General features: G+C 41.4%; 1 protein-coding gene across 8 annotated transcripts in view; it reads right to left on the minus strand.

Moving 5' to 3' along the window:
• The window catches only part of neo1a (neogenin 1a), a 146878-nt gene that overhangs the window by 69019 nt on the left and 50452 nt on the right, over positions 1 to 27407 (minus strand). For all 8 annotated transcript variants that reach the window (XM_070828394.1, XM_070828409.1, XM_070828379.1 and 5 more), the window contains exons 2-3: positions 25644 to 25967; positions 557 to 832 (exon numbers count right to left, since the gene is read on the minus strand). In XM_070828394.1, the coding sequence (XP_070684495.1) occupies positions 557 to 832; positions 25644 to 25967 (600 nt within the window). The remainder of the gene's footprint in view (positions 1 to 556; positions 833 to 25643; positions 25968 to 27407) is intronic.

Raw genomic sequence — 27407 nt, forward strand, 5'->3', positions numbered from 1 at the left:
GTTTTCCTTCTGTATGCATTCAGCCTTTTACCACTCCACCACACATCTTTGGAGGAGACATACAGAGATAAAGACCCCCACTGGGGTCTTGTTGAAGTCTGATTTATGACCTCTAATATCTTCTCTGTGCTGCCAGGAGACTGGTGCTAAACAACTCAGTAAATAAAACTTCTAGAGAGGTGAGGAGAGACATTGCCTCAATGGAATTTAGCCCCCTTTTGAGGTACAAGTGAGTTACTGTCAGCATCACTGATAACCCCAGTGGGAGTTCTACCAATCCTTTTGGCATTCAACCATCTCTCACCACAGTTAAGGCAGATTTCTTGATCTGAGATAATGAGCAACCCAGAGAGGACGCCATGTACCAGTGTAATCAAATCAAAAATGATTTCACTCAATGGGAATATAGTCTCCAAGAAATATGAAATCATTCCAGTATGTATCATATGTTTGTGACTGAAATCATAACTGTAAAATCCAACAACTACCAATAAAGAGTGAATTATCTGTCTTCTTAATAGATAACATTTCACCCAGCAAAACGTCTTCAAAATACCTGGCAGTATCTGGAGCTGGGCCTCGTCACTGGACTTGGACGACCCCACGTTTTCCACCAGACAGCGGTAAGAACCAGCGTCGGCTTCTGAGGCGTTGCTGATCACCAGGGCTCCGCTGGGCAGTTGGACCAGCCTGGTTCCCAGCTCCAGGGGCTGACGGTCTCTCTCCCACCGGGTGAAGGGCACCAGATCTGAGTTGACTTCACACGCCATCACCTGACTGCTCCCTAGCTGCACAGTGGCTGACGATGGCTGGCTGGCGAACCTGGGCATCCCTGAAAGACAACGACAAGACGAGGATGTAAAGCCAGCACTCACTTCCAACATTAACAGCAACAACAACATTTCTGTGCACTAGTCAGGACTGAATATTATTAAATATGGTTAAATATGGATAGATAATACTAAGAGATGTTTTGTTTTATTGTTTTTTTTAAACTTTGTCCATATTTAATGTTAATACATTACATACAGAAATTATTAAGCTGAATTTGAAATCATTATTGCTTTTTTAAAAATCCACCCTTTTCAGCCTTATTGCAGTAAGGGCATCTGGGTTATGGTTAGATACTGTTATGCCTGTAAGTCATTGTTTTAAATTCAGTTAATTTAGGTTATTTAATTATCAACCATATTTACTTTCAATACATTTGAAAGTAAGTTCTACTTTTACTGAGTCAGATTGGAAGCAGGACTGATCAGGACGGGACAGACTGATCCTTAAACACAGCAGAATTTATTAAAACTTTTTTTTATATTGGTCAAACTGTTAGAGCTGGTAAACATGACAGCCTATTGGACGCAACATCTTGAAGTCCATATTCAAGAGCAGAACAGGTCGAAAAAAAATGTAACCCCACCCACCCACGACCTCTAGTACACGCAAACCCTCATGCCCAAACACAACCACCCACACACAGTTGTGTAGCACAATCACTTATCCTTGATGGTGGGTGTTAATTTGCCACGCAGAGCAGGAGACACACAACACTAATTAAAAACGCTGGATCCACAGGCTGTTTGTGTTGCTGTACCCCGACTTTCATCTCAGTGCAAAATAATTATTTCCTGCGTTTGAAGCCATTGATCTGAAACCAACACTTGTGGGCCGCGTTCGAAACAATTGCACACAATGACTTCAATTAAAAAGAACTTACAGTGTGTGCACTGCAAATAGTATTCTTGGGTTTATTAGTGAGGAAGGAAGAGTTGTTTTTAAAAAGTAAGAAGGCCACTCCTCCAATAAAAAGGAATATCATGCTGTGTTATTACCATGAAGGGCCTCTTGAGTTTTTGGGCTGACTGTGGTTGTCTCCTTGGTAATGTGTGTGTGTCAGAGAGAAATGACTGGGTGAAAAAATGTGTGATTTACGATGAAAAAAGAGGCTTGTTTCAGTGTGTTTATCTATTTATGAATGCAAGCTCGCCTTCTGTAACTGTGCCCTTACGCAGGAAGTGATGCCGAAGACTTGCTGAGTGACAATTTGGCATCTCTGCCCCCTTTAACCTACAGACAGCTCTTCAAATCTCCAGCCAAGAGTGGCTCCAGGGTAAATCACACTTTAAGATAAGGCCCCAACAGCTACAGACTCTTCTCTGGCCTGGGCCAATGCACACAGCTTCTACCAGTACATTTCAGCACAATAGTTCAGCTAATATAGGCTTAGCTGATTCTACTACTGATATTCTTGTATCAAAGCTGCCAATCACCGACTGTATGATCATGCCAGGGTAGAAAAAAGCCTCAGCAGAATCATTTAGATTAGAGTCGCTGAAGCTCTACATTGAATCAATGCTTTTTTATGATTAGCAGCTATAGTGTCAGATAAGCCAACATTACAGGGAAATCTGAGATATATATCAGGCTTTCAATTAAAACTTAATTTATCAAGCAAAATGATTAAAGATTCAAAAAAGGGAATTCCACTGCAGGTTATGTAGCTGTGGTCAGGAGGGTATAACAGTGTTTCATTATAATGAGGATATCACAAAATGTGTTTAATTCGTTGCTGAAACTATAGTGAGCAAGTAGGAGTTTATTTTTGAGTGTGTGTGTGTGTGTGTGTCAGCTTCATTGGCATTAAATGTTTTTTGTGCAAAGAACAGATGTGCTAATAAATTCTCAAAGTGGGGTGATATCTGCTCAACATACAGATAACCTGATATATTTGTCTACTGTTACTTGACAAACATGGACAAACAAAATATGACATTGGCTAACACTGCACTCAGGATACTGAACAATTCAGCGCTTGAATCTTATTAGCTCATTGCCTCACTGTACCAGTCTGATAAAGACAAACTCGAGGCATGGACTGGCTTTAACTGAACTGCTTAACTTTAGACAGCGCTCTCTACACAGAAATCCTCCGGCCCGTGGAGCAGTGACATTTCAAAAGATGAGGTTGAAGACGATGCCCTGAGTTAATACAACCCAGCTCTAATAGCTAGAGATATACCCATGATTTTGTGTAACAGCCTGAGACTTGACATTTGGCCCGAAGACGTCACAGGAGAACGAGCCCTGAAAGTCATCTGTGGACATGACAGGAAATTATGCTTCCCACGAAGACTGACCATTTGCAGAGAGGAGAGAAAAACTGGTTCCCTCACAACTTCTGCTCAAATTGTTGTGAGTACTTTCTGGGTGCAGTGACTCCGCTGAGCTTCCAGCTCTCAATCAACTAATCTTTTGCTTCACCAGGCTCATCACATCTCTCAAGGCTAAGTTCATCAGTTTGCCTTGTCTTAGGGGTGTGTTTGTGTGTGAGTGAATGTGGGGATCTTAACTCACACAGGCATGGCTTAAGTTGTAGTCATGCCATTTTGTCAGGGCCAGTGTTAATGAAGTGGATGCTTCACGTTATGATGTCTTGAATATATATGTGGACGTGCCGTATGTGGACTAGCTAGAGTGTACACATTGAATGTGGGTCAAAGCAGGGTATTGTAGATGGGAAGTAGTGAGTGTCCATGCTAACACTATTGATCCAATTAATCACAATTCTCCATTTATATCGACTGGCTGGGAGCTTCATTTTTCACAACCTTGCTCAGCACCATTTATTGAACAGAAGTGCTGTACTGTCAATCTCAACATTATTACCAGAGTGTAATGAGGCCAAAGGATTCCAAGAGAGCGATAAACACAAGACCGGAGAGAGCTTTATGCTAATGAAAAGCAGTTTCTTTGTTCATTCCAAATGATATAAATGAGAGCAAAATGTGACTCTACTGATCCTCATGGTGTCTCCAAAGAACGTGTTCCTAGAAAATAAAGCGGTTAACCAAGTGGTGGCACCAAATGCCTCCTTTGTAATGAGTGGTTAGTGAGATTCACCAAACCCTACATCATCAGCTTGGCTTTGCCAGCAGAGCTTCTAATCACATGAATGCTAATGAATGAATGTGTCCATCACTGGATGGAGATTAGCAGAAAAGAATTGTGCTGCTGAGAGCTAAGAACAGGCGTAACGACTGTCTACCCCGCCTCGGAGCAAAACCGAGTGCAACGACACATGCACACACACATGCATGCACATACACGGACATACTCTTAAATCACACAGTTGGGTTCCTACTATTCTTTATTAAAATCAGGTATAGAATAACAATGAGCAGCTTAATAGAATATGCAAAAGGCTTTAAGGATCTCCCTCTAGATTCAACTGAATTAGTAACTGACTGCAGAATGGGCTGCCTTACACCTTGATGAAAAATACAACAGGGTGCTATGTTGCATATTTTCAGGCAGAGTCAGTTTGAGTAATTAAGGAGAAAAACTGAAACTGACATATAATTTGGACCTGCACAAAGGGCTTATACCTTCTTTTATGGATCTGGACTGACAAAGTGATGTGTTTGGACTGGTAGCATGAAATAACCCATTTTCCACTGTGAACATTTGGAATGAAAAAATGATAATAATAATAATAATAATGATCAAATGTTTTGGAGACAGCTGTTTTTTTTAAGCTTTATTCTCTAGGGGCAAATTATGCTGGTATATTTTGCATATACATTTTTTCCAGCATAGTTTAATTTATTAATGCAATACTTGGAAATATTTATTATTACATGTGCTTCTACCAAATCGGAATTCATTATGATTCAGAGGCACGATAATAAACTCCGTGGATAACAAAGTGGTCCAAATCAATTGATTCTTTTATCTCTGAAACAATAATTGTATTCACAAAAAGGAAGGATAAAAAAAAAAAAAAACACATGCTGGAGCTCTGCAGCCGTCTTATTTAGACGATCAATTTCGCAGTCAACACTTACAAGTACTGCAAAAAAGCACCGAGCTGTATGCCAACACAATGCTGTCAAAAGATTACATTTCAGTTAGAGAGATGGAAACAAAGCAACACGTTGTGCCTTTGCTGGACCAGTCCTGCCTACAGGCATTATGGGATACTGGCAAACCACACATTTTGCAACTTACCCAACTCTGAGCCAATTTGTTTCCTAGACCGGACTGACCGGTCGCTTGGGCCATTTTGCGGCACATAACTAAAACATAAAGCTTCCAAAGCTTTTGGAGATTTATTTTGTGTTGCTGGGTCAGATTTGTTGTTTGCTGGCGTAGTCAGTGGTACTAATTATTGGTAATACGCCGAGCATACAGACCATGTGACGTCATGTCAAGATCCTTCCAGCACATCTACAATTGAGCCCAACAGCAAAAGACTGGGAGATGAGAGAAGTAATAAATGTTTGGTTTTGGTGTCGGTTCCATAGAATCAAAAGGAAGGATCTTTTCTCTAGATTTTAAATGTTGCAATCATGAACAATCAGATGGAAAATGCAGCATAAAAGAGACAGAGATTCCAATTTCTGCACTGATAGCAGAATCAGTAGACCAGAATGTAGCACAGCCACAACTGAGACTCTTATTCTTATCACGCTATTATTTCCACTACTTCTCTTTCTTTCCCCCTCTACGAATTCTAAGTTCACGCCCATTCTCTGGGGGTTTGTGACAGTCATTCTGGGAAATGCAGGAAATCAATACCTGAAATTGAAGCAGACATGTCAAGCAAAAGGAAAGTGGGTACACAAAAGAAAAGTAAATTAAAGCCCTTCATGTCAAAATAATTCCTAGAATGCATTCATTGACTGGTACAAATTGATATTCACTGGTGTATGACAATCCAAAAGGGGAAGTGTTTTTCTTTAAAGCACAACAATGATACTTTTGCTCACTCCACCTTTCCCTGCAAGACTGTCCTCCCTTATCAATACATCTATTACAGTTTTGCAACCCATGCACTTATATAGACAGAACAGCCACAGCCACTATTGGTGCTGCATTTATGAGTTTCACAGAGCCAGACACAGCCAACTCAAATTTGCTGAGCCAAAAAAGACCAATTTCAGACAGTGATGCGATAGATCCAAGTCCAGATGAAGAGTAAATTAGACAGAGTGTGAAGACATCCAATCAATGGCAATGAAACTCTAAGACTCAGGGTGAATGGGGGAGTGGCAGGGTAATCAAGTAGTCCAAAAAAAGATAATAATGTCTATTAGAGGCACTGGCTTTGAGAACTGTAGGCTTGGGCAAGGTCTAAATGTATTTCCCTGCTGTAAAATCCCCCCATACAATATGTACTTTATTCAGTTCAGTGCCTCTTTCTGTTCATGCTCCCTTTAAGGCCAACTGCAGCGTAAGTGATAATTAATTTCCTAATTGAAGGTTTCAGAGCTTTAGGGGAGAATATTTCTAAGAGCTTCCTCCATTACAGTAAATCATGCTATTCAGCCTACACACTTCAGGTTACGTTCTTCCAGTAACGCATTCATGCCATATTGATATTTGACACTTTGAGAGTACAATTTAATCAACACTCTACTTAGTCAAACAAAGGGAAACTCTGGAAAGATATGCAGATGCCTCTTTGAGTTAACAGTTTATTATGTATACTGGCAAAACAGCAACATGTCCTTTGTGAAGCTTAAAATTTTGTTGGTTCTGTGTAAGACAGCTGTTCATTTGATACATTTGATATGAATAGACGTGGTTAAAATATCAGTGTTTGTCAGACAGTGAAGTATTAAGAGTCACTTTTCATTTTAATGCAGTCAAACACAACAATACTGAAAATATATTCTGCATCCAACCAAATGTGAAATATGGTCACCACCTCTGTTCCTGACTTATGGCGCCGAATAACTGAAAATAGTTTTTGCAGAACATTATGATGCCACAGTGAAGGTGATCTTTGACCTTTTGGATATAAAATGTCATCACTTCATTATTTTATTAGACACTGGTATGAAATGTCATCAAAACTAGTGTGTGAATTCTTGATTTATGGCAAATAACATGTTTTGTGAGGTCACAGTGATCTTAACCTTTGACCTTTGATCATCAAAATCTAATCAGTTCATCCTTAAGTTCAAGTTGAATGGGAGAGAAGGACAGAGGGACCATCCAAAAACATGATGCCTTTGGCCACAGTCGCCGATGGCGCAGAAACATAAAAAGCAAAGTCTGCTCTGAGATATAAGCGCTTATATTCCTCCTTTGCTGTTTTATCAAACTTTAATTACATTGTACTGCGAAACCCACTCAAACAAACTCCTTCTAAATAACAAAGCCAACTTTGTTCACCCCGTTATCATTCTTAATCAAAGGCACTTCAGGGTTTATGGTGCACAGAAAAATAGATTATTCTATCTCTCTAAAGCAGCCAAGATCATTGTGAGATTTAGCTTTAAGGGGTGATGCTTTAGTGATGTTCTAAAGTGGCTGTGCATGTAACTTGAAAACCACAGAATGAATTCTTAATAACCTACGGCAAGAGGGAGTTTGCTTTTGCCTCTTTTGGTTTAATAAGAATATGGGATGCGGTCGAAAACTGGGCTGATTTAAGTATTTTACAAGGAAAACCTCAATGTTAAATTACAAAGTGTGTATGGCCAGATAGGGGAAGACATAATAAATGCATAGCCATCAATTTATGAGGAAGACTGTGGGTGTTCATCTAAAAATACATATAAACTTGCATGTTTAAATCTATACAATCAACTAGGAGGAAAAGAAAACCAGGTTTACTGCTTTCATACTTAAGGAAGGAAACAGAAACTTTGAAGGTCCTGTCAGTTTTGGAAAAGATGTTTGCTCATGTCCTTCACTCGCTGCATCGTAAAAAAGCTAACCGCAACCTTCATCCTGTCGGGGGAGTGACAGGTGGGAGGTCTCCCAAATGACAAGAATGAAAACAGGATTAATTAATGACTGTGTGTTGGAATCTAATAAAGAAGTCACTGAGGCACTTCATCATGTATGAAGCCTGACAAGCCTGCCATACTGTGGAAATGATGAAATGCGCCGTCTGCCTGTGTCATCACAACATATTTGTCTTTTTCACCAACAGGGAGAGTTGACTGGGAGTGACTGTCATAACAGAAATGATGTTGGACCACAAAAAATGTCTAAAGCTCATTCATCAAATATGTTTAGATTTCATCTGATCCAAACAGCTGTCTGTTAACATAAATGTTTAACAATGACACCAGTTTACAACTGAGCTAAGAATAGAAGTCTCTCCAATGAAACATTGGCAGACTGAAACATGTAATGCACAATCTGTTAATCAGTGGAAAGACCGTGGCTTCAAGATAAATCAGTACCTTTGAACTCTATGATATGTGTGCACAACAATGGCGACCACAAAATCATACACACTCCCAAACACAGACTTGAGTGTGTTGTGAATCTGTGTCAGAGGGACAGACAGAAGATGGATGGGTGGCGTTCCACAGGAGTCAACCTCAGACGGGGGTTCTTATTTTATCTACTGGGCTGTAAAAAAGGCTGTCCGCTGCAGGAGATGACACAAAGAGCATATCCTAACCTTGTAACCTGTCTAGGCCTAAAGGGAGCACAGACAAGCCCTTACAAGACAACTGGTGTCCTAGAGTGGCACAACAGCCTATTGTTAAACTTCCAATATGACAACCTCACGACAATGATGGCAGGAGGAAGAGAGCGGAAAAAAAAAAAAGTACATTGTTTCATTGTCGAATACAAAGATGCAAAAAGAAGTCTTGCAGAGTGGCAGTAGTGTATGAAAGGCACTGATCTTCAGCCAACAGACACCTGTGTGTATGTTAAGTAAACTCTGCTTAACATCTCTGACAGCTCTTAGCAAGGCAAGCGATATTTTTAACTAAACCATTCTGGGTGCGGACCAGATGTGCAAAGAACGCTCCTCTAAACATTTGTGCCTATCAGCGGATGCGCCCTGGGCCGCAGCTGCTCTTTACCGTACAACTGAAGCGAGGAGAAGTCACCTCCGCCTGATTACTAGATTTCTCACTATATACAGAAGCAATTTCTTGCTTTGTTTTTACAACCCCGAGGAGGATAGGCAATATAACATGCACTTTAGAGGACAGCCACTGTAAAAGGTCCGCTCTAAATGAATGTTAGCAACCCGGCTCTCCACTGTGTGACATGTTGCCTGTTTGATTGCTCAACTTCCTTTACACTTGTATATGGAAGTAAAATAAAACTACAATGAAATCACACACAATAAACTGTGTCTAGATGAGAAATGACACATCAGGATGAGGCACTCTGACAGCTCCTGATTGCCTGTTGTGAGGACGGACGGGAGAGACTACAAGGAGGCGCATGGACGATGACGGATGGAGACAGACACATGACAGGCCCGGGTCGGTTACCATGGAAACATCAACGACAAAGGGATCGGGATTTTTCTTTTTAGAAATGTAGAAACTGTGTGTACAAAAAGCCTGTTAATTTGTGTATTATTAGGATAGTACGATAGGGCAAGATGGGGAAAAAAAAAAACCTTTGTCACAGTTTTTATTCAAGTCTCAAGTCTTCAGAGGGAAAGATCAAGCGAAGTCTGAAGTCTGAGACGTAACTTGCAAGTCAGCCAGCTTTCACTTTCAATGAATCAAAGTATGTGTACGTGTCAAATAGTTCAATAAAAGCAGTCTTGCACATTGATAGACAGCAAAACAGTTGGCAAAGTTACTCTACACACCACCAAAAGCTAATTATTATTTATTGTTGAGCTTTCATCAGACTACAGTCATGTATATATATGTGCCCATAATAATTAACAAAACCCTGAAATGCAAAATGGATGATTTTCTTTATAATCCTGTCTTCCCCACACAGACAAAAAACTGTCAATAATCATTATGAGCCATCCGGCCAGCAGCCGCACCCACACAGCAGGGGTCATTTGTCATCTTCTGAGATGTCACTCCGCACGGCCTTGCAGATAAAAAATTGAGCTTTTGTTCAAACTAATAAGGAATCGGGATGTAAGACAAGTAATGGTTATGTTTTCATTTATCAACTGATCTGCAGAATATTCCCTTAATTCATCTAATAATCATTTGGTGAAAGGGGATGTCTTCAAAGCGAACAATCCAAAGATATTCAGTTTAGTGTCACATAAAGATAAAGAAAACCAGCAAATCATCACATTTGGTAAGATGGATACTTAAAACAGATATTTGATTATCAGAATAGTTCCACATTAATCACCTCATCAGTTATTCATTATTAAATTAACTAATTGTTCTACTGGATTCAGCTCCTCCCTTTGTACTGTAGGATGAGTTGGATGCACATGTTTTTAAACTATTGCCCTTGTGGGGAAGCTGAGGGATGTCACTGTGTGTCTCTGTTGGACTTGTGCGTGATCCTCAGTTTCTGAGTCAGCATGTAAGCGTTTAAACTCGCCTTCCAGGGGATCACACGTCTCTTCTGCTTCCCGTGTCCATTTCACCTGTTCACAGCTACAGTAGACCTCCAGCCAAGTAACGCCCAACAGTATCCAGGGGACAAGAGCCCTTTTTCATTAAAGGTAATTGAGTTGTAGCCGAAACAATACCTATTGCATTAGGGCCCCTAATCATGTTACGGTGTCTTATTTTATCACTGGGAATTTAGCTCATTCTTGGCCCATTTTGAGGCTAACCTTCCGCAGAGGTCGTTGCCATGGGAGACCGTGGCTGCTCCCATTACCCGAGCACAGATAAATGTGTTGGCACTACGGCCGTGCATCCCTTTGCTCTTTCTGTCTCACCTCCCCCGTTTCCCTTGCTCCCTTATCAGAGAGAAGAGGGGAGGAGGAGGTGAGAGGTAAGAGAGAAGGCAGCAAGAAGCTCAACAGAGCAACCTCAAGTGTCGGAGGAGTGTACGAAGGAGATGCCAATCAAATCCAGCACAGGTGCCACAAAGAGCAGATTGCACTGGCCCGTCCTCAAATCTTTCTTCAAGTGCTTGTTTCCTTACAGCAGCCAGAGCAACGCCCCCCTCCGCTGGAATGAAGGGCCCCTCCACCCTCCACTAGCTCAACAGGCCATCCAGATAAAGGAGCCAAACACACCCCTGTCCTGCTGTTGATGGACACGTAAGATAGGAGCTGAAGGGATAACCTCTCCATACTCGCCTCTCCCTCCCTCCAGCACCATCCACCTCTCCCTCCAATTTTTCAGCCTCTTGCCTGCTACTGTGCTGTCTACTTCTCATTTTCTGCATTACTCTCCGACTCGCATTCATTCAGTCTCCACCCGTTCCTATCACCCCTCCCCTTTCCTCTCCATCTTCCCACCACAGATTTCAGTAGGAGCTCTATTGTTTGCTAGAGAGGGGCATGCTGCTACTGGTTCTTATCTGGGGATGTTGGCGGCACATCTGTAGATGCTATCGGTGGCTCTGTTGCTCTGTTTATGCTCCAGCTCTGTAAGAACAGCTAGCGGGGAAATGAGATGGATGGAGAATGGGGCCAGAAGAAAATGGAGCATCTTCCTCAGCTGAAATGATCGAGTAAGGGGCAGAGAGGGGAGGACAGAGAGAAGGGGAGCCTCTGAAAGGTGTTGTAGACAAGAAAAAAATCAACATCAAGCAAAGTCTGAGGAAAAACTAGGACCTCAGCAGGGTAACATTCATGATTTCTATCCTCAATATTCCACAACAAACTGTCTTTTCTAACCAACACTAAAATTATTAAGGGTATCTATTCATTAAAAAAGGCTGACACGTAGTTTATCATCATAATGCCCGGTGAAAGAGCACACTGTTTTACACAGAACTCTTCTTTTGCATTGGTTTATGGGAGCTAAATGCAAATGTGTCAAACACAACATACAAGCGCTGCTCAAACTTGTTCTTAAGCATAATTTAGCCCTTACTGTTAAAACAGTGTGTGGGCGTGTGCTTCAGATGATACCGCAATGAAGCTAAGGTGGTACAAAAAAAAACATTTTCTGCATCAGTGAGATGAGAAGTGGGCTGTGCTCAAAGGGGAGCGTTAACGTACACATGTGCACATACGGTTAACATTGTGTAGATGTGCATCTACAGCAACTGTGAATTATCTGCAGCTGCTATTTGGAAAATATCAGCATTGGTTTTGTGGTATTGTTGATAATGAAATGCGCTTGCAGACACAATGAGGCGGCTCAGGCAGCCAACCATGCTGCATCAGCTTGACACTTGAACTTAAAGGGAATTGTCTTTCAAAGTGGAGGTTACAGAGGCAGGCAGAGCTGCTGATGACAATCTATTGTAAGATGGATGGGTTTCTCTACAAACCACTGTTCCTACCACAGGACCAAATACTACACCTTTGTTTGTGTGAGTATGTATAGAAGTGTAGGAGTATGTGAGAGCAGCAGATGTTTCTGAAAAACACAGATGTAGAGCAGGGTGATGATGCCACTCAACACGGCCAGAGACATTCATCATCGTTTACGTTGTTGAGGGGTGTGATGGTGTGGCAAATTAACGTGAGTAAGCAGACCACCACCGCCTCCCTACCCACCACACAAACAACATCTCTTGCACTAATCTTGAATTCCAGACCAAAACATTAGATTTATTTTGTGTGCAAACAATAAGGGTTATAATTTAGAATCACCATAATGGTGACAGGTTCAAGTTTAATGAAGAAAATGGAAAATAGACTTGGACAGCAGAGTGACAGATTCTTATGAGTCAGAGGAGCTGAAAGCTGAGAGCTGGAGAAAACATTACAGAAACAAATGGAAAGACCAAAACGCTTTATGATTTATTTATGTTTTGGCAAGTCAATCACATTCAGTTACAGCCAATTAGTTGGATAATTATAAGTACAGGTTTACTCCCTTGAATTTATATTGCCAGAGGGAAAAAAAAAAAGCTGATTGCTTGTATCTGTCAAGAGCTAAAAGATCAGAAATCAGTTTTGATTTCTTTTTCTCTCTTTTCCATATTCACATAAACATCATTCAGAGATGCTCCACTGAGCCCCAATAACAGGCCAAGCAGAGCCGCTCATACTTCAGTGAGGGATCTGACATGATGATAAGACCAGTCTCCATGTGTAGACATAAAAAAAAAAAAAAAAACAGTTCCAAAGTTCATTAGCCTTGTCTGGTGAGGTGCAGATGCCATGTATAATACAGATTAAACAAACAGCAGCAAACACAGACATCAAATACTGTGAGAACATAGAGTGCATATTGAATAGGCTGCAAGAGGGCAAGATCTCTATTTGTGTGAGGATCATCAAAGAAAGTCCAGCATGTATACCCTCAGTGGGCAACCCTTTACACACCACTGACAGGTGGACTGTTTATTTATTGTGGTTAATTAAATTTGCAAATATGGACTGGATTTATTCATTGAGTTTAAATGTGCAGTTGTGGCTTGTCTCCACGTACTGCACAGAGGGTAAGAAAGCAGGTACTGAAATGATCATATCAGGAACAGTGCGGAAGACAAAGTAACAGTGAAGACAGTCTAATCAATCAGTCAACCCTAATGGAAAAGGATGCAACAGATCTCTAGAACACCTGGACAGTCTGACAGTGTGGCATTAGCAATTACTTCAGTCCATCTGCAGTGCATTGCCTACAAATGGAGCAGATGCTATGCCGAATGCCTCCGAACAAAATCAACGTCTAATGAGTCTTAATTGTATATATGTGAGCCTGCACATTTTGTTGTCCAACACGGACGTAAAGCCTTAAATAAGATAATGTGCGTGTCTGTGCCCGTGTAATCCATGTTTCACTGACACAAATTAGTAAGCATATTTCTGTCTCTTAAGCACAAGGTTGCACAATGTCTTTGCCCAAAGAAATATTAAATACAAACAGTTTATCCCAAACATCAAAGAGCAGCACTTTGATGCAAAAGCCGTATTCAAGCTTGCTTTACGTTTCCTGGCTGTAAAGCACTGAAGGTGCAAGGAAGCTGAAAGGTGAGGCAGAGGGAGGATAAAAGCAAAAGTGTTGGCTGTGTGTAGAATAGAAGACATGCAGTGGTCGTGCTGTTTCGCCCTGTCTGCCTCTGTGTGTGTGTGTGTGTGTGTGAATAAACAATAGGGGAGATAGTTATCATTGACCTTGGAGCAGAAGTTATTCTACAGCGTCGAAGAATGCACCCAAACATTAAAAAAAAAAAACAACTCCAACACTGACACTCTGATACTGAGGAGACCATGTGGAAGTTGCTCTCTGTCTAGTGTACTCTCATCTTCCAGAGCCTCCTCAGGGCTGCGTCCTTTTACCGCTTTTAATTGTCTTTTACACAAATGACTGTCAGGCTTATTATGAGTAAAGGTGTGTTCTTAAGTTTGCAGATGATCAGAGTCATGACGTTATTTGATGCAAACTGTCTTTCCGACAACTGAATGTGTCTAAGACCAAGGAGGAGTTCGTGTTTTTGCAGAGACTTCTTTTCTTGCTCTTACTAACTTTAAATCCACCACTGCAAATATTTGGTAACCATCCGGGGATATTAAACTTACCTTTGATGCCTGATTTTATTCATAAAAAAGCAAAGCAAAGATTTATTTTCTTAAGGAAGCTCTAGTAGTGGATGTGATACAATGTTCCCTGGTTTCTGTTTTCCTCTTTCACTGCCGTCTTCTCTGATGGTTTGGTGATGAATAACAGTGACGTTGGCGTTAAACCGTGCACTTGATTGTCACTTTTATTCATTGCTGTATTCTTTTTGCATGAAGTATCATTGACTGGTGTCTGTACAAAAGGCAACTCCATGATACTACACATCAACACCTACAGCAGGGAGCCACTACTCAAGCACAGCAAGCCTTTAAAAAACAGAAATAAACATTAATGATTATATATCAATCAAGCCTCAGCAGATTCAACTTGAAGAACCCAAACACCTCCTCACTATCCTGAAATCAAGCATAAGGGAGCACACACTCACACACACACCTGAATCTGACACCTCCACAGCAAGCGGGATGGTGCTGTGTGGCAGAGATGAGAAGTCTGAACACCGTCTCCAGAGATCAGGACAGCTCAGTCAAAGGAGGCACAGTTGTGACCCCATTTATAGTGTCCTTATGTTCTCTGCACAGCACGGTAGCTCACTGAAATGACACATCACTTCCTTGCTTCCCATCTTCATTGTTTATCACACTTTCTCCTTTTTTCCCACTTCGTTCTTGCTCACACAAGTCTTGCCTGCATCACACATGTCATGCCCTTGCATATTAAGAAAGTCTGTGTTCAAGCAGGACTGAACAAGCTCCAACAGCTCCAAATAACCGTCTTTATTCCAGATGAAGAACAAGTGTGGTGCCCCATTCATTCTCAGCTTTTATTTTCACCCCCGTCACTCTGCAGAATGTATAGGAATACTTGGCAAGCACCCATCCTGCACATTCAAAACAAAAAACGTTCACCTTCCTCCCTTTCACGTTAGCCTTGAGTGACACCGGGTGAGGAATGCAGTCCGCCTTTGGCTAAAAGCAACAAAATAAATGCAAATGAACTTTCTAATTAACGATTGTCAAGCAAAATGTGGACATTCCTGAGATAAAGCCCTTTTCTTTGTCATTAAAGACAGAATATCAATGAAACTGGGGACAAAAAAACGGTGGTTCCTCCAAGTTTTCAAGGCATGAAAAGGCATTTTGGAGAAAGTGAAATCCAGTCAGTTGGACCAAGATCATGGGATATGAATCGAGTGGAAGCGGGGCGGTGTAACCCCTCACACCTTGAAAGTGGCCTTTTCAGTTAAAGCCCCACCTCTCCACAGTCATCACAATGCCATCAATGCTTATGGAGTCCTGCTCAGATGGTGCAAAAAGGGCAATTCATAAATAATGTCGGCCTCTGAAGCATAAGAAACCAAGATGCTCACCAACTGAGCACTTCGCACTTTGGTTTCCTCAATACACCCCATCTGTGCCCAAGGCGAGGCGCTCTTTCTGTGCAGAATATGCAATGAAGCACCCACAGTTGCACCATATTTCTGCATCCTCAGCACAGCCAAGTCGAGTAAAATATGCATTTCAGACATATTTTATTTACATCTAAAGTAGCAAAATCAAATCCCTTTTCTGTCACCTTGGAATCACACATTTTACTCACAAAATAGACCATCTTTCAAAGAGTATCCAATAAAAAAAAATAAGACATGCTTGTCATCATCTGGAGACAATACTTCAGAATTTAGCCAAAAACAGGAAGACTTGAGGGAAATGGGTCTCATGGGAACTTCAATATAGTTATGATTTTTGCCAAAGCTATTCTCTGTCAAATCATTGGAAGAGCAGGCGTCAAGAGAAGTGGCCTTGAATATCAAAATTAAGTAAATTGACTAGCTGGAACGTATCAATCTGGAATAAAAACTTTAAGTCTTACTTTTTTCTGCCCACACCGTGTGTCTGATGAATACAAAGGTGCATTTGAAAAGATTTCCCCAAGGCGTGTGGAGCCATCAAAAAAAAAATGTGAGTCAACTCTCTCTTTCAGGGTTCAAAAGCTCTATGAAGCCCAATTTAGCTTTGAAACATGGGGACGTTTTAATACAAAAACCCAAACTGCCACATGCAAACTGACACGGATGGGCCTTGGGAGATGAAAGGGCGATGTGGATGAGCACACTGGTCCGTGGCTGCGGAGGTATCTCTATCTGTGGAACCGCAAGGAAGGACAGTGAATGTCAATGAGGGAGGGGAGGATAAACAAAATGCTCTCAAGTGCAGTCTAGCCTCTTTTTTATGCAGATGAGAGAAACTGCATGAGTGATGGATTGTCCACTGCAAGGACTTTTCACTGCTTTGAGTGAGGCTCTCCCTAGGTAGAAAAATTCCCTGCACGAAGCGGCTATTTTTTGACTTAAGTGTGAACTTTGCCATGCACATCCACCCTGAGAGGTTTACACAAGGAGTACATACACCTCATATCCTCGAGGTAGGATTGAGTAATAGACCTTGGCTTGTGGAGTTAAAAGGTGTATTTTTTTTTTGTAATTTACATGAGCTAAGGTTGAACCTTTTCCTCTGGAATACTTTCTAGGAATATTTTACTCCACCACCATTTTTCACCATAAACTGTCTGATTTTTACACAGAATTTAAAAAAAATAGTGTATATCCTGCTTTTTTGTTGTAATTATTTCATTTTTGGTGGATTACACATGGGACAGTTTTCATAAAAATAAAGACAACACAGAATTCATCTTTATACTATCGCTACGCTAATACCAAGACAGAAATCAGTGCCACCAGAATGTCTATCTTCTGCTTTGGCACAGTCTACTCTGTCCAGGCGGTTCTTGGGTGTACATGGGCATCTTTCTTACAGCTGGCCTGCGGTAGCTGCTGCTTGCAATGACATAGAGGGAGAATCCACTGTAAGCAACCATTTTGGCAAGTACTTTGTCCTGCTGTTTGATGTAACATTAGTGTACTGTGCTCAGTGCTCCATCTGCTAAATTCCCCTCAGTGCTCTGACTGTGGGGATGGATACTTGCATGTTTGATAATATGAACTGAAAATCCCAAACTAGATTGGCATATGTCGCTGTAAAATCATTTCCTTTTAGTAATTATTGCCATTCCAGAATGATACAGTGCTTACACTCAAATCCAACCAACTCAATAACCCCAAAATGAAATAAATAAAAAGTCAGATGTCAATCAAAATGGCAGAAGTGATTTGTTTGGTAGGATTTGCATGCTGCAGAGGAAACTGCTCTCCTTCATGTCATCTGTTCTAGCCTTATGTTATTTTTAATGCAGAGCTACTCATTTAGAAAGCATTACATTCCAGCTCCCTGCACAAACACAACAAGACAAGCATCATTACCATGAAATGCTCAGGCCTGTGAATTACAGGAATCCAGACTCTGGATAGGAAAGCTTGTTGAAGACTTTAGATCGAAGGTTTAGATCGATATGTCTGTGTTTTCTCCAAAAGGATGCATGCTTAATGTTAAGTCCTGATTGGTTATTTCACTTGATTGGTGTAAAGGATATCTTCCAATGTCCAATTTAATGTGATAAACACCACATTTGAAAAACTGCTTAATTTACTGTATCACTCTAGTGAAAATTGGGGAACGTGTCACGTTTAGTCACAGGAGGCTTTTTGACAAATATTTGAAGCAAGTCCCACATACAACTGTGGCTGTTGACTATGTTGGCAATTGAATGAGAGTAAAATTATGCTACGCACGAACAAGTAGATATTCTAGAGCAGATGATAGTGAGGCATCTATAAAAGACAAAACACTCAAGCTGATTAACATGTCAAACTTGCTGCCACATTGTCACTGACGCAAAGATTCCATCCTTCGGGTCCGAAGTGAAAACGAGCTTTTAAGGGAAACCTCTGAGGTTGTGTGTGACTTGAAGAAGAATCGTCACTAATGTGCAGATGCTCGACACCTATTGGGAGATGCACTATGTACAGTTGTGAATAGAAGAGCAGGTAGTGGAGGAGTTGAGGTGCGGGATGGGGAGCAGTGGGCTCGAAAACACAGACAAGTAAAGCGAGTTGGGGAAGTCATTATGCACCCAGAGTTTATCTTCATCTGCTGACTTGAGCAGTCAATTATCACTCTCATTAGAACTCAGTAATTGCACCAGCCAGAGCATAGTGCAGAAATAAGCTGAAAACAGTCTGAGTACAATTGGACAGTACACTTTAATTTGAAATTCTGAATGCAGCTTCATTGTAGTGAACAAAACCTCTCCAGGTATTTTGAGTTTGCTCTCTGAGCAGTAACACATAAATTGGCACAGGAACCCTAACGAGAAAAACCATGTTTGCACTACATATGGCAGTGTGAAAGAATTCATTTAACGAGAAATTAGTCTATTTCCTGTCTGTATCCATTTAACAGGTACATTAATGATGAAGCTTTCCTGGCACATGTCCAACTCCTCTGCTCTCTTATACTGTACACCTTTTCACACAATACACATCCTGGGTAAAAACCTGTGTCTGTTCATGGTGGAAATGAGTCAATTCCAATAATTTCAGTCTGACCTGACCACATGAAGTAATTAAGTCCTTTATAGTTACAACAAATTATTCACTGTGGTGAATCTTCAGTGTAAAAACAACACTGCAGAGCTTATTTTAAAGATTTAAAGATTCAAGAACAAAAACCTTGTTTAAGTACATGAAATCATGATCTAGTAGTAACTTAAAACAGTAAACAAGTCTATATTTACACTCTGTGGGCTGTAACCCTGTTTTATATACAATATTGCTCACTGGGTTTCAGTGTTATATGGGTAATATTAGCAACAAAGGCCAAACTAGAAACTTGTGCTTTAACTGGTTCGTTGTGTGCAAACAACCTTGCATTCATGCTGAACTTTTAATTCACAATCAGGATAAAGGTCATGTTGAAAGATGATATGTCACATACAGTGGGGAAATTCTATAAACACACTAAGACAATTAAACGCATGAGTGTACATTCCCACACACACACACACACACACACACACACACACACACACACACACACACACACTGAGGTGTCTGGAGAGCAGAGATAGGGCTGTCTCCATCAGCCTCTACACCTACCCAGAGGACCTAATCAGTCAGTGAATACACGTAAAATGGAGGCCGTCATCTACCTCCAGCCCAACAGACTCCCTGCTGACACTCTTCTCCTGCTGCCGTCCTCCAGAGAGGAAAAAAGATGGATCTTTCCTTACAGTTCCATCCTCAACCAAGATTTCCCACATCATATTTTCTCAGCCGCTGCGTTGGCGAGTCTGGTTTCTCTGTCTCCTTTACAGCCTCATCCCTGCAGCTGGCTACAACAGCTCAGATGCACATTTTGTCTTCTTTTTTAACAGCATCACCAGCTAGTTATTTTCCTTTTTCATTACTTGTGCTCCAAGAGTAGCTGAATGTTTTCATTTTTCAGCCCAACATATGATTAATGCGCCTCAGCAGAAGTGCAGGCTTGCATCGGTCTCTCCTCTCTGCTTTACCTCCAGTCTATCCCATCTTGTTGCCTCCATCCCTCCTCGCATGTGCCAGAGACAGATGGAAATCAGGGTAATGGAACACCGCTGTGACCCTGACCCCGCTTCCGGGTCAGAACCATTCGTCATGGCAACGACCCCAGCCCTCAGCAGCAAAGCAGCACATAATTGGTCATAAGGGGGTAGTGCCTACACCTGGAAACGTGCACACCAACATGGGCTAGGCTAAGATAATGTCTGCAATGAGGTGCATACTGTGAATTTAAAAACACTGTTTACATTTGGAAACTACCAGAATCTATGCTGGCATTTTGCAAAGTTCTTTGTCTAAACAAAACATTTTCTTTTCCTTTTTTAACTTACCAACAACAAAGATGTGTGCGGGGCCAGGCAGCTTGGTTACTCTACTTGGTTTCAGAAACAACTAATCACAAACAATGGAGTGATTTGTTCTCAGCTGGTAAGTGGGACTCATTATCCCTGTCAAGCAATGATTCCTGCGATGCTCCAAGATAGCTGAGATGCTTGATCAGTCTAGTTTTTGTTGTTGACAAAACATACATAAATACAGACCAGAGACACCTGCATTAGGTGGCATCTAGAACAGCAACATTCACGTAACACATACGGGTTTGAGCTGACATTTGTCAGCATATTTGAAACATATTTACCACGTCCAAACTAAAACAAAATTTCATATCAAACTGAGGAGAATGCTTTATGAAAGCACAGTTTTGGGGTGTGTAAAATGTTAACTTATTGTAGAAGAGCAAACAAAAATGAGACTTGGTGTGGACATACTAAGTCACATGCACACACTCAAAAAACACAAGATTAAAACTTTAATAGGAAAACAATGACATGGTTGATGCATTTCTTTCTGGGGTTCCTTTGAGAATAAGGGAGATGTTTTTGAGATTTATTACTGTTTGTTTGCCATTTTGGCGCTTTACAACTTGGGTGCAGCCACTGTGGAACTGCAAAATAGGCAAGCACAAGAGTCTGTGTGTGCTAGCGTGTGCCAGTGGGTGTGTTATAGCAGCAGAGAGGTGGAGGGCAAAAGGATAATAAAGAAAAAATGGTGGGCTGAGAGAGGTAGTAAAGCAGGTAAAAAGAAAAGACAGGAGGTTGATTAAGCGGGAGAAAGGAGGAAAAAAAAGTGAGACAAAGGAGAAAGAAAGAGCAGCGGTGGTGTTCTTTGGGCAAGTGGGATGAATGCATGCCGTTCGGTGAGTGGTTCCACTGGAAAATAAAGATCTAGATGCAGTTTGTCAAAAAAAAAATCCATCTCTCGCCTGTCTCCTACCACATGGCTGATATTTAGTGTAAGAAAAGTTAATATGATGATGAAGCTTAAAGAGTGTTATATTTTCTTTTTGGGATAATTATACAAAAGGCTGTATATATTGAGGGATTCCACAGTGTCCTTTTAAAAATATCTGGATTTTAACCTGTACTGTTCATCTGTGGCAAGGGACTTTATTCATTATCATCTACTTGGATTGTCTTTTCTTTTGACTGCATCACCAAATGAGGACAAACCAGTTTCTTGTTAACATGATATGGAAGTAATGGGGTAATTGCAGAAAGTTGACAGTGACAAGGTTATTTAAGGACATGCACACCCACGGCTTTTGAATTATAAACTTTAACTGGCCAAGGAATCCCGAGACTGCCATTTCTGGCCAACTATATGTAGGACACTGGAGCACTCTTTCAAAATTGGGATATTGGGAATACTGAAGTGAGTAAGTGTATATGAATACATACTGAGTAATAGAGTTAGTAGAAACCAAAATGATATGAGGTGTGACATAAATATAACACAGTACAATTCAACAGCACAGCGAACTACAGGACCTATTAACACAGCCCCAACAAAAAATTGATGATGAGCTGAATACTGTAAAATCCATAGTGGCAGAATCTATTGCACAGATTACATTTAGCCAGCATATGACATGGGCCATTCACAGTATATGTGTGAATTTGTAAAGGCACAGAGGAGCAGCGCAAGCCTCATCAGTCTGCTTTCAAAGACGAAAGAAGACTCCCACTGTACACGATAACTATCCGGCACACTAGACTGCGTATGGATATATATTTAGGTTGTCTGGCAGCATTTACATTTTGCTCATCAGAGTCACTAATAGAAAAATCCAATTAGTGACGCTAATTGTGTAGTCATGCTGCGGGAGCAACACATTGAGAAGCATTTACAGAAAATCTTGCAAACCTCGGCGCATATGGACCATTATGTTGTTTTTAACCCAAATGAAATCCCTTATCCATATTTGTTTGACATCCACTTTATGTTGTCAAAACATAGCTGATGTTTGATTATTTACAATGTGCAAAGACGCCAGCTTAATTAATCGACTGTGTGACTTACAAAGTGTCTCCGACAGAACCACAAAGGGCTATCCATGCAATATTGATGCAATCGTCCCTTTTCACATTTTCAAGCTGTCATGTCCTTGGGGGTGCAACCCACCCCACCAAAAGAAAAACAGATTAAAATACATCAAAAAAGGGATTAAAGAATCTGCCGACACCCCTAAATCCTTCTAAGGGTGTCCGACTGTATCAAAGGATGAGCATGCTTAAATATGAGGCGACACACACATGACACATGAAGAGTGCTGGTGTAATTTCTACTACTGTGGGGAGGAAGAAATTAGATTTCAGTGAAACATGATATCAAAGCAAAGTGATAAGAGGCTTTGGTTATCTTTATATACCACAGTAGCCTATAGGTGAGAGAGAAGAACGTAAAACAGAGAGGAACAGATAGGGCAGAAACAGAGAAGTCAAACAAAAAGCTGATACATTTGAATGGAGAACTGCCTCATCTACATATGGAGAGGGTCAGACAGGAAACAAAACAAAGAGGCCGCGAGATAGTGAGGGAGCCAAAGAAAGGGCAAAATTAATTCTCCATTTTCCTGTTTGGGGGTTTCCCTGTTCGGTGGTAGCGAGGTGGGGTTCACCTCAAGCAATTCTTAAGGAGGACTGAGTTCAAAGCGTGCCAGTGGGAGGAGGGATGACTATGCGGGGGAACATCAGACAGTTAAGATGGGATTTCTCATTACTCGCGTCCCGCTCTGTGTCCTGGCTATCACTGCTGTACACCGCTCGCTCTCTCTCTGCCCTTTAATTTTTCTCCCCCTCCTTTTCTCTTACAGAGACTCAAACTGAATACATAAGATTGCGCCCCACTGGGCCACACTCCCCCTCTCTTTTCTTAGTCTGCTTGTGCTTCCACAGTATCTGACTGTGCACACAGAGAGTAAAACACACAGAGACAGACTGTATGGCAATGCAAGAGCAAATAAGACAGACAAGGCAGAGAGAGACGCCACGCGCACATGAATGTGACATCAAAGCTGGGCAGTACAGAAAATAAAAAAATGTCCTAATGACTAGAATACCTTATTCTAACAATGGTTTCTACTACATAGTGTAGGGGAAGCCAAGTATTTAAGAAAAGCTTTCTATAAGGAGAAATTTGACATTGGACACTAAAAAGAAGTTGACTATTTCCTTCAGTTCTATTGGTATTGTCAATGCAGTGCAGTGATGTAAGTTGACAAAAGAAAGCAAATTTTCACTTGAGTCATTCATGAGCTCAATGTGACTTTTTCTTAAAGCCATCTAGGAGGAAGAGTTTATTCAGTGTATACTCTATGCTTGGTCCTCTGTGCCTATAAAGAGGAAGGACAAACAGAAAAAGTAAGAATGGAGGATAAAAAGATTTCCTTCAGCTGGTTGAATTTGTGATGTTCACATTGCTCTAGTTTCTAAGACGTGGAATGGTCAAACATATCTGACTGTGATCACATTTACAACGATCACAAAACAGCGATTTGTGCATGTGTGAGCGTCGTCAAAAAGATATCCGAAGAGAGCAGGAGTCAGGCAAAGAGGTGAAGCTGAGGAGCAAAGCAGCGTGGTGTTGATGGCGACGGTGTGTGGAAGTGGAGGTGTTTCTATGAGAAGAATGAGCTGCACGTCTCCTAGCAATCAATCCCAGATATTACCCTGGTATTTGTCAGATATGCTCCCTGCCACGCTAGCCACCCGTGACTCATTCCGTCATTACATCTGAGAGGTCTTGCCCACGCCGCCCCCGCCAGCACCATCGTTCCAGGGTCTGATGGCAGCCTAATGGCCTGCTCTCTCTACACTGCAATTAACCTTTTTATTGGCCACCTGCCAGCCAGCTGGAGATACATCAGTGGTCATGCATGTGTGTATGTGTTCAAGTAGAACCATAAATGCAATAGCTTAATGTGTTCAACACTCGTGCGTGTACGCATGTGCATAGCTAAAGCTCTTACATCTACGAATTTCCATGTGAAAAGTGTGCCGTTGTGTATATATATGTGTGTGTGTGTGCCTATAACGGCTGACAGATTTCACTTGCTCCTCCCTTCAAGTAGAAATTGATTGAATCTAACATCCCATCAAGGTTGACCCAGGCAGATCCCACTGGCTGTGAGGCTGTCTAATAGCACAACTCGTCTTGGCACAGGAACTAAACAAGTCTCCTCTGTATTATAGGTCGATGCACCTTCAGAGACAGGTGTTGATGAAGCCTGGGAATGGGATGTCTTAAAATGTGTCTCTCAAAGTTTCCCTCCCGCTGGTGTCTACCAGTTAAATACTTTAATTCGGCCACTCGCTGTATTCTTTTGAAACACTGAAGAACTGTGCCGATGCTGTATGCTTTCAAATTTTGTTTTTTCAAGACAAGTAGCGTGTGGGAGATCATGTTGCACATGCAGTTATACAACTAAATTCCAGTGAGTGAGGAAGGAAAAATTCCTCCATTGGTAATATCCTGCCTCATTAACTTGTAATTCAAAAGCCTATGAGAAGAAACAGAATCACAGTCAGACAGTAACTTCACACAGGCACTCAGTTCCGAGAGGCTTATACTGTACTATCCCATTGTCAACAAGGGGCCTCTCTCGAGCGTCTTAAAATCTGGCAGAGCACTGCTGAGCAGAAAGCACACAGTAAATGCCTTCCGTGGCTCCTCCAGCTGCAAATTGAATTTCGGGGCACGACTTGACTCAAAACACCTAATAATCCCACGTCACTTGCTGTTCTCAAACTGAACAAGGTCACATTGTAGGAGTAGTAATGGAAAAAAAGACAGACCTTTTTACAAGCATTTATCCGGTAGGGCGATGCATTCAGGCTCCAGTGAGGTGAGGAAATTTTATAGAAGAGTAGAAGAGCGAGTACAAATGGCTGAGCAATTCAAGGACAAAAAACAATCAACGAGGGAAAGAAACTAAAAAACTTCTTCACACTTAGCGATGTTGTGTGGCTATGCATTTGTAGGATCTTTAAATTAGATTTGTCTAATCCGTGTGTTATTTATGCTGTAAATTATGCGTTTTTAATACCACTTTTGATTCTCACTTATTATTATGACCTTCTTTTACACACATCCTCACAGGTAGATTCAGTAATTGTGGTATTAAAGCAGGGAAGAGCTAAACTGGGAGTTTGGTGAGGTAATTAGTCCTTACACACAAGTGTTTTCACTCATCAATGGTCAATCGAGAGCGTTCTCATCAGCCAGTGAAGTAAAATCACTTGTGTACTGAAGGAGCGCAAAGCCTTTCCTCATGTACACGAGTTTTCAAAGTCAGTTATTTCAAGTCCTCCCATTATCTGGCAGCAAATGTTTAATTGTCAAAACAATTCGCTATGAACTATGATTACGCCTGTATTCTTTTACCATGATGTTCAAGGAGTGCATGGCATGGTAAAAATCGATTATTTAAATAGGTTGATAACTCTGGCAGCTCTTACCGGCTACAGAAAGACGGGCCGTGCGGCTGGAAATGGATCCCAGGTTGTCGATAGTGGCGACACACTGATAGGTGCCCTCGTCAGGCTTATTGTGCTTAGAATGGACCACGTGGTTGAAGAACAGCGAGCCATCGGGAAGTATGTGTCGTCTTTCGTCTGAAACCAGGCTCATGAAGGTGCCGTCTTTCTTCCACTCTATACGTGCCGCCGTAGCTGCGTCGCTGTGAGCCGAGCAGTTGAGCAGTGCCGAGTTGCCCCGAATGGCCAGAGTGTCCTGGGGCTCCACTGTGAACCAGAAGGGACTGAAGGGCTGCGCTGCTGAACCTGAAGGGCAACAGGGGAGAGAGGACAACAGAGATGTTAGCTGGATGCTCTACGAAGAGTATATAATGTTTTATAGCAGGACCACTTATGTCTCAGCATTGACGAGCAATGAATCAAATGAAATTCTTGTTGCTGTCGAACATTTGATCTGTACCATGGTCACTATTGAAAACCTTCATCATGACCTGTTATGCATTATTAAATATTACACTGACCCAACTATAACAACTGTAACATGTAAGTATGAATTAGTTTTAAAAGTTTTTTGCATTTATTCTGCAGCAGATGACTCAAGAGATCTGTAAAATCACTCTGGAATACATGGTACTACTACTGTAGCTGCTTTTTCAGTTCAACCACATGACCGGTGACGGCACAATCACATCTCCAAAGACGTCATCGACTTCAATGGCGCATTTTAAAACTCACTCATAAGATATTCTGGTGGCTGACGAGAAAAGACACTACGCTTCAGGACTCCAAGCGCCCCAAACACTCAATGAAATGTTTCCAAAGCAAAACATCTTTTTGTTCATTCTATCTTTTCAGCCTCTGTGCCTCAGTCTATCCCAGAGACTCCAAGAGGCTTTTCATTATGAGACCACAAGCCCCACTGGAATTGGACAAGAGGAACTGACAAATTTAACCCAGTCTGGCCTCTCTGGCAAGTTAATATCACGTCTTGCTTTATTATAAGTAGAGAGTGCAGCGAAGGAGTAAACACGCGGCTGCCATTTCCTTTCCTCGAGCATAAATGGTAGCATCACACTGACATGGATAGTGCCAAAGTCAGAGTAAGTGCAATTGCTTTGCATTTGTCCTCATCCATTATTCAAGTGCTCCCACCCTAAGAATCACACAGTGGCATTGTTTAGATAAATAACACCAATTATCAGTTCTGCAGGGATGGAGGAGAGCTAGAAAAATAATTAAGAGGGTATGAAGGTATTTTAATAATGCAGTGAATTGCATGAAATAAGTGGCTGAATGTTAAATGCAGTTTAAAATATGCCTTCTATCTTCCAAGGAAATGGCAAGTCTCCAGGGGAGAGCGAGAGCAGAAAGAGACAGAAAGTGAGGAAGACAGAAAATGAGAGAGAGAAAGAAAGATGCTATGTCAATGGTTCAGCTATTTAACTACTGGGAGGTAATTTCTCTACCTTGCGGCGCCAAGTCCCTAGTGTGAGATCCGATGAGAGAAGCAATGTAATGCGGTGGCAATATGGCTGCTTGTCCTCAGTGCACTTAGCTCTCTTGAAAGCACAAACAATTACAGCAAAACACTGCAGAAAATGACTGAATTGAATAGATATTTTCCACTCTCACGTTAGGGAAATAAAGGTAAGCCAACATAGCCTTCTAACTATGCTGTGCTGTGCAGTCGCCACACTAATGTGCTGATGGAGAAGACTAGAATAGAGAAAGGGGAAAGAGGGGGTG

This window comes from Pempheris klunzingeri, chromosome 1 (assembly GCF_042242105.1).
Source record: "Pempheris klunzingeri isolate RE-2024b chromosome 1, fPemKlu1.hap1, whole genome shotgun sequence".
NCBI classification, from domain to species: Eukaryota; Metazoa; Chordata; class Actinopteri; order Acropomatiformes; family Pempheridae; genus Pempheris; species Pempheris klunzingeri.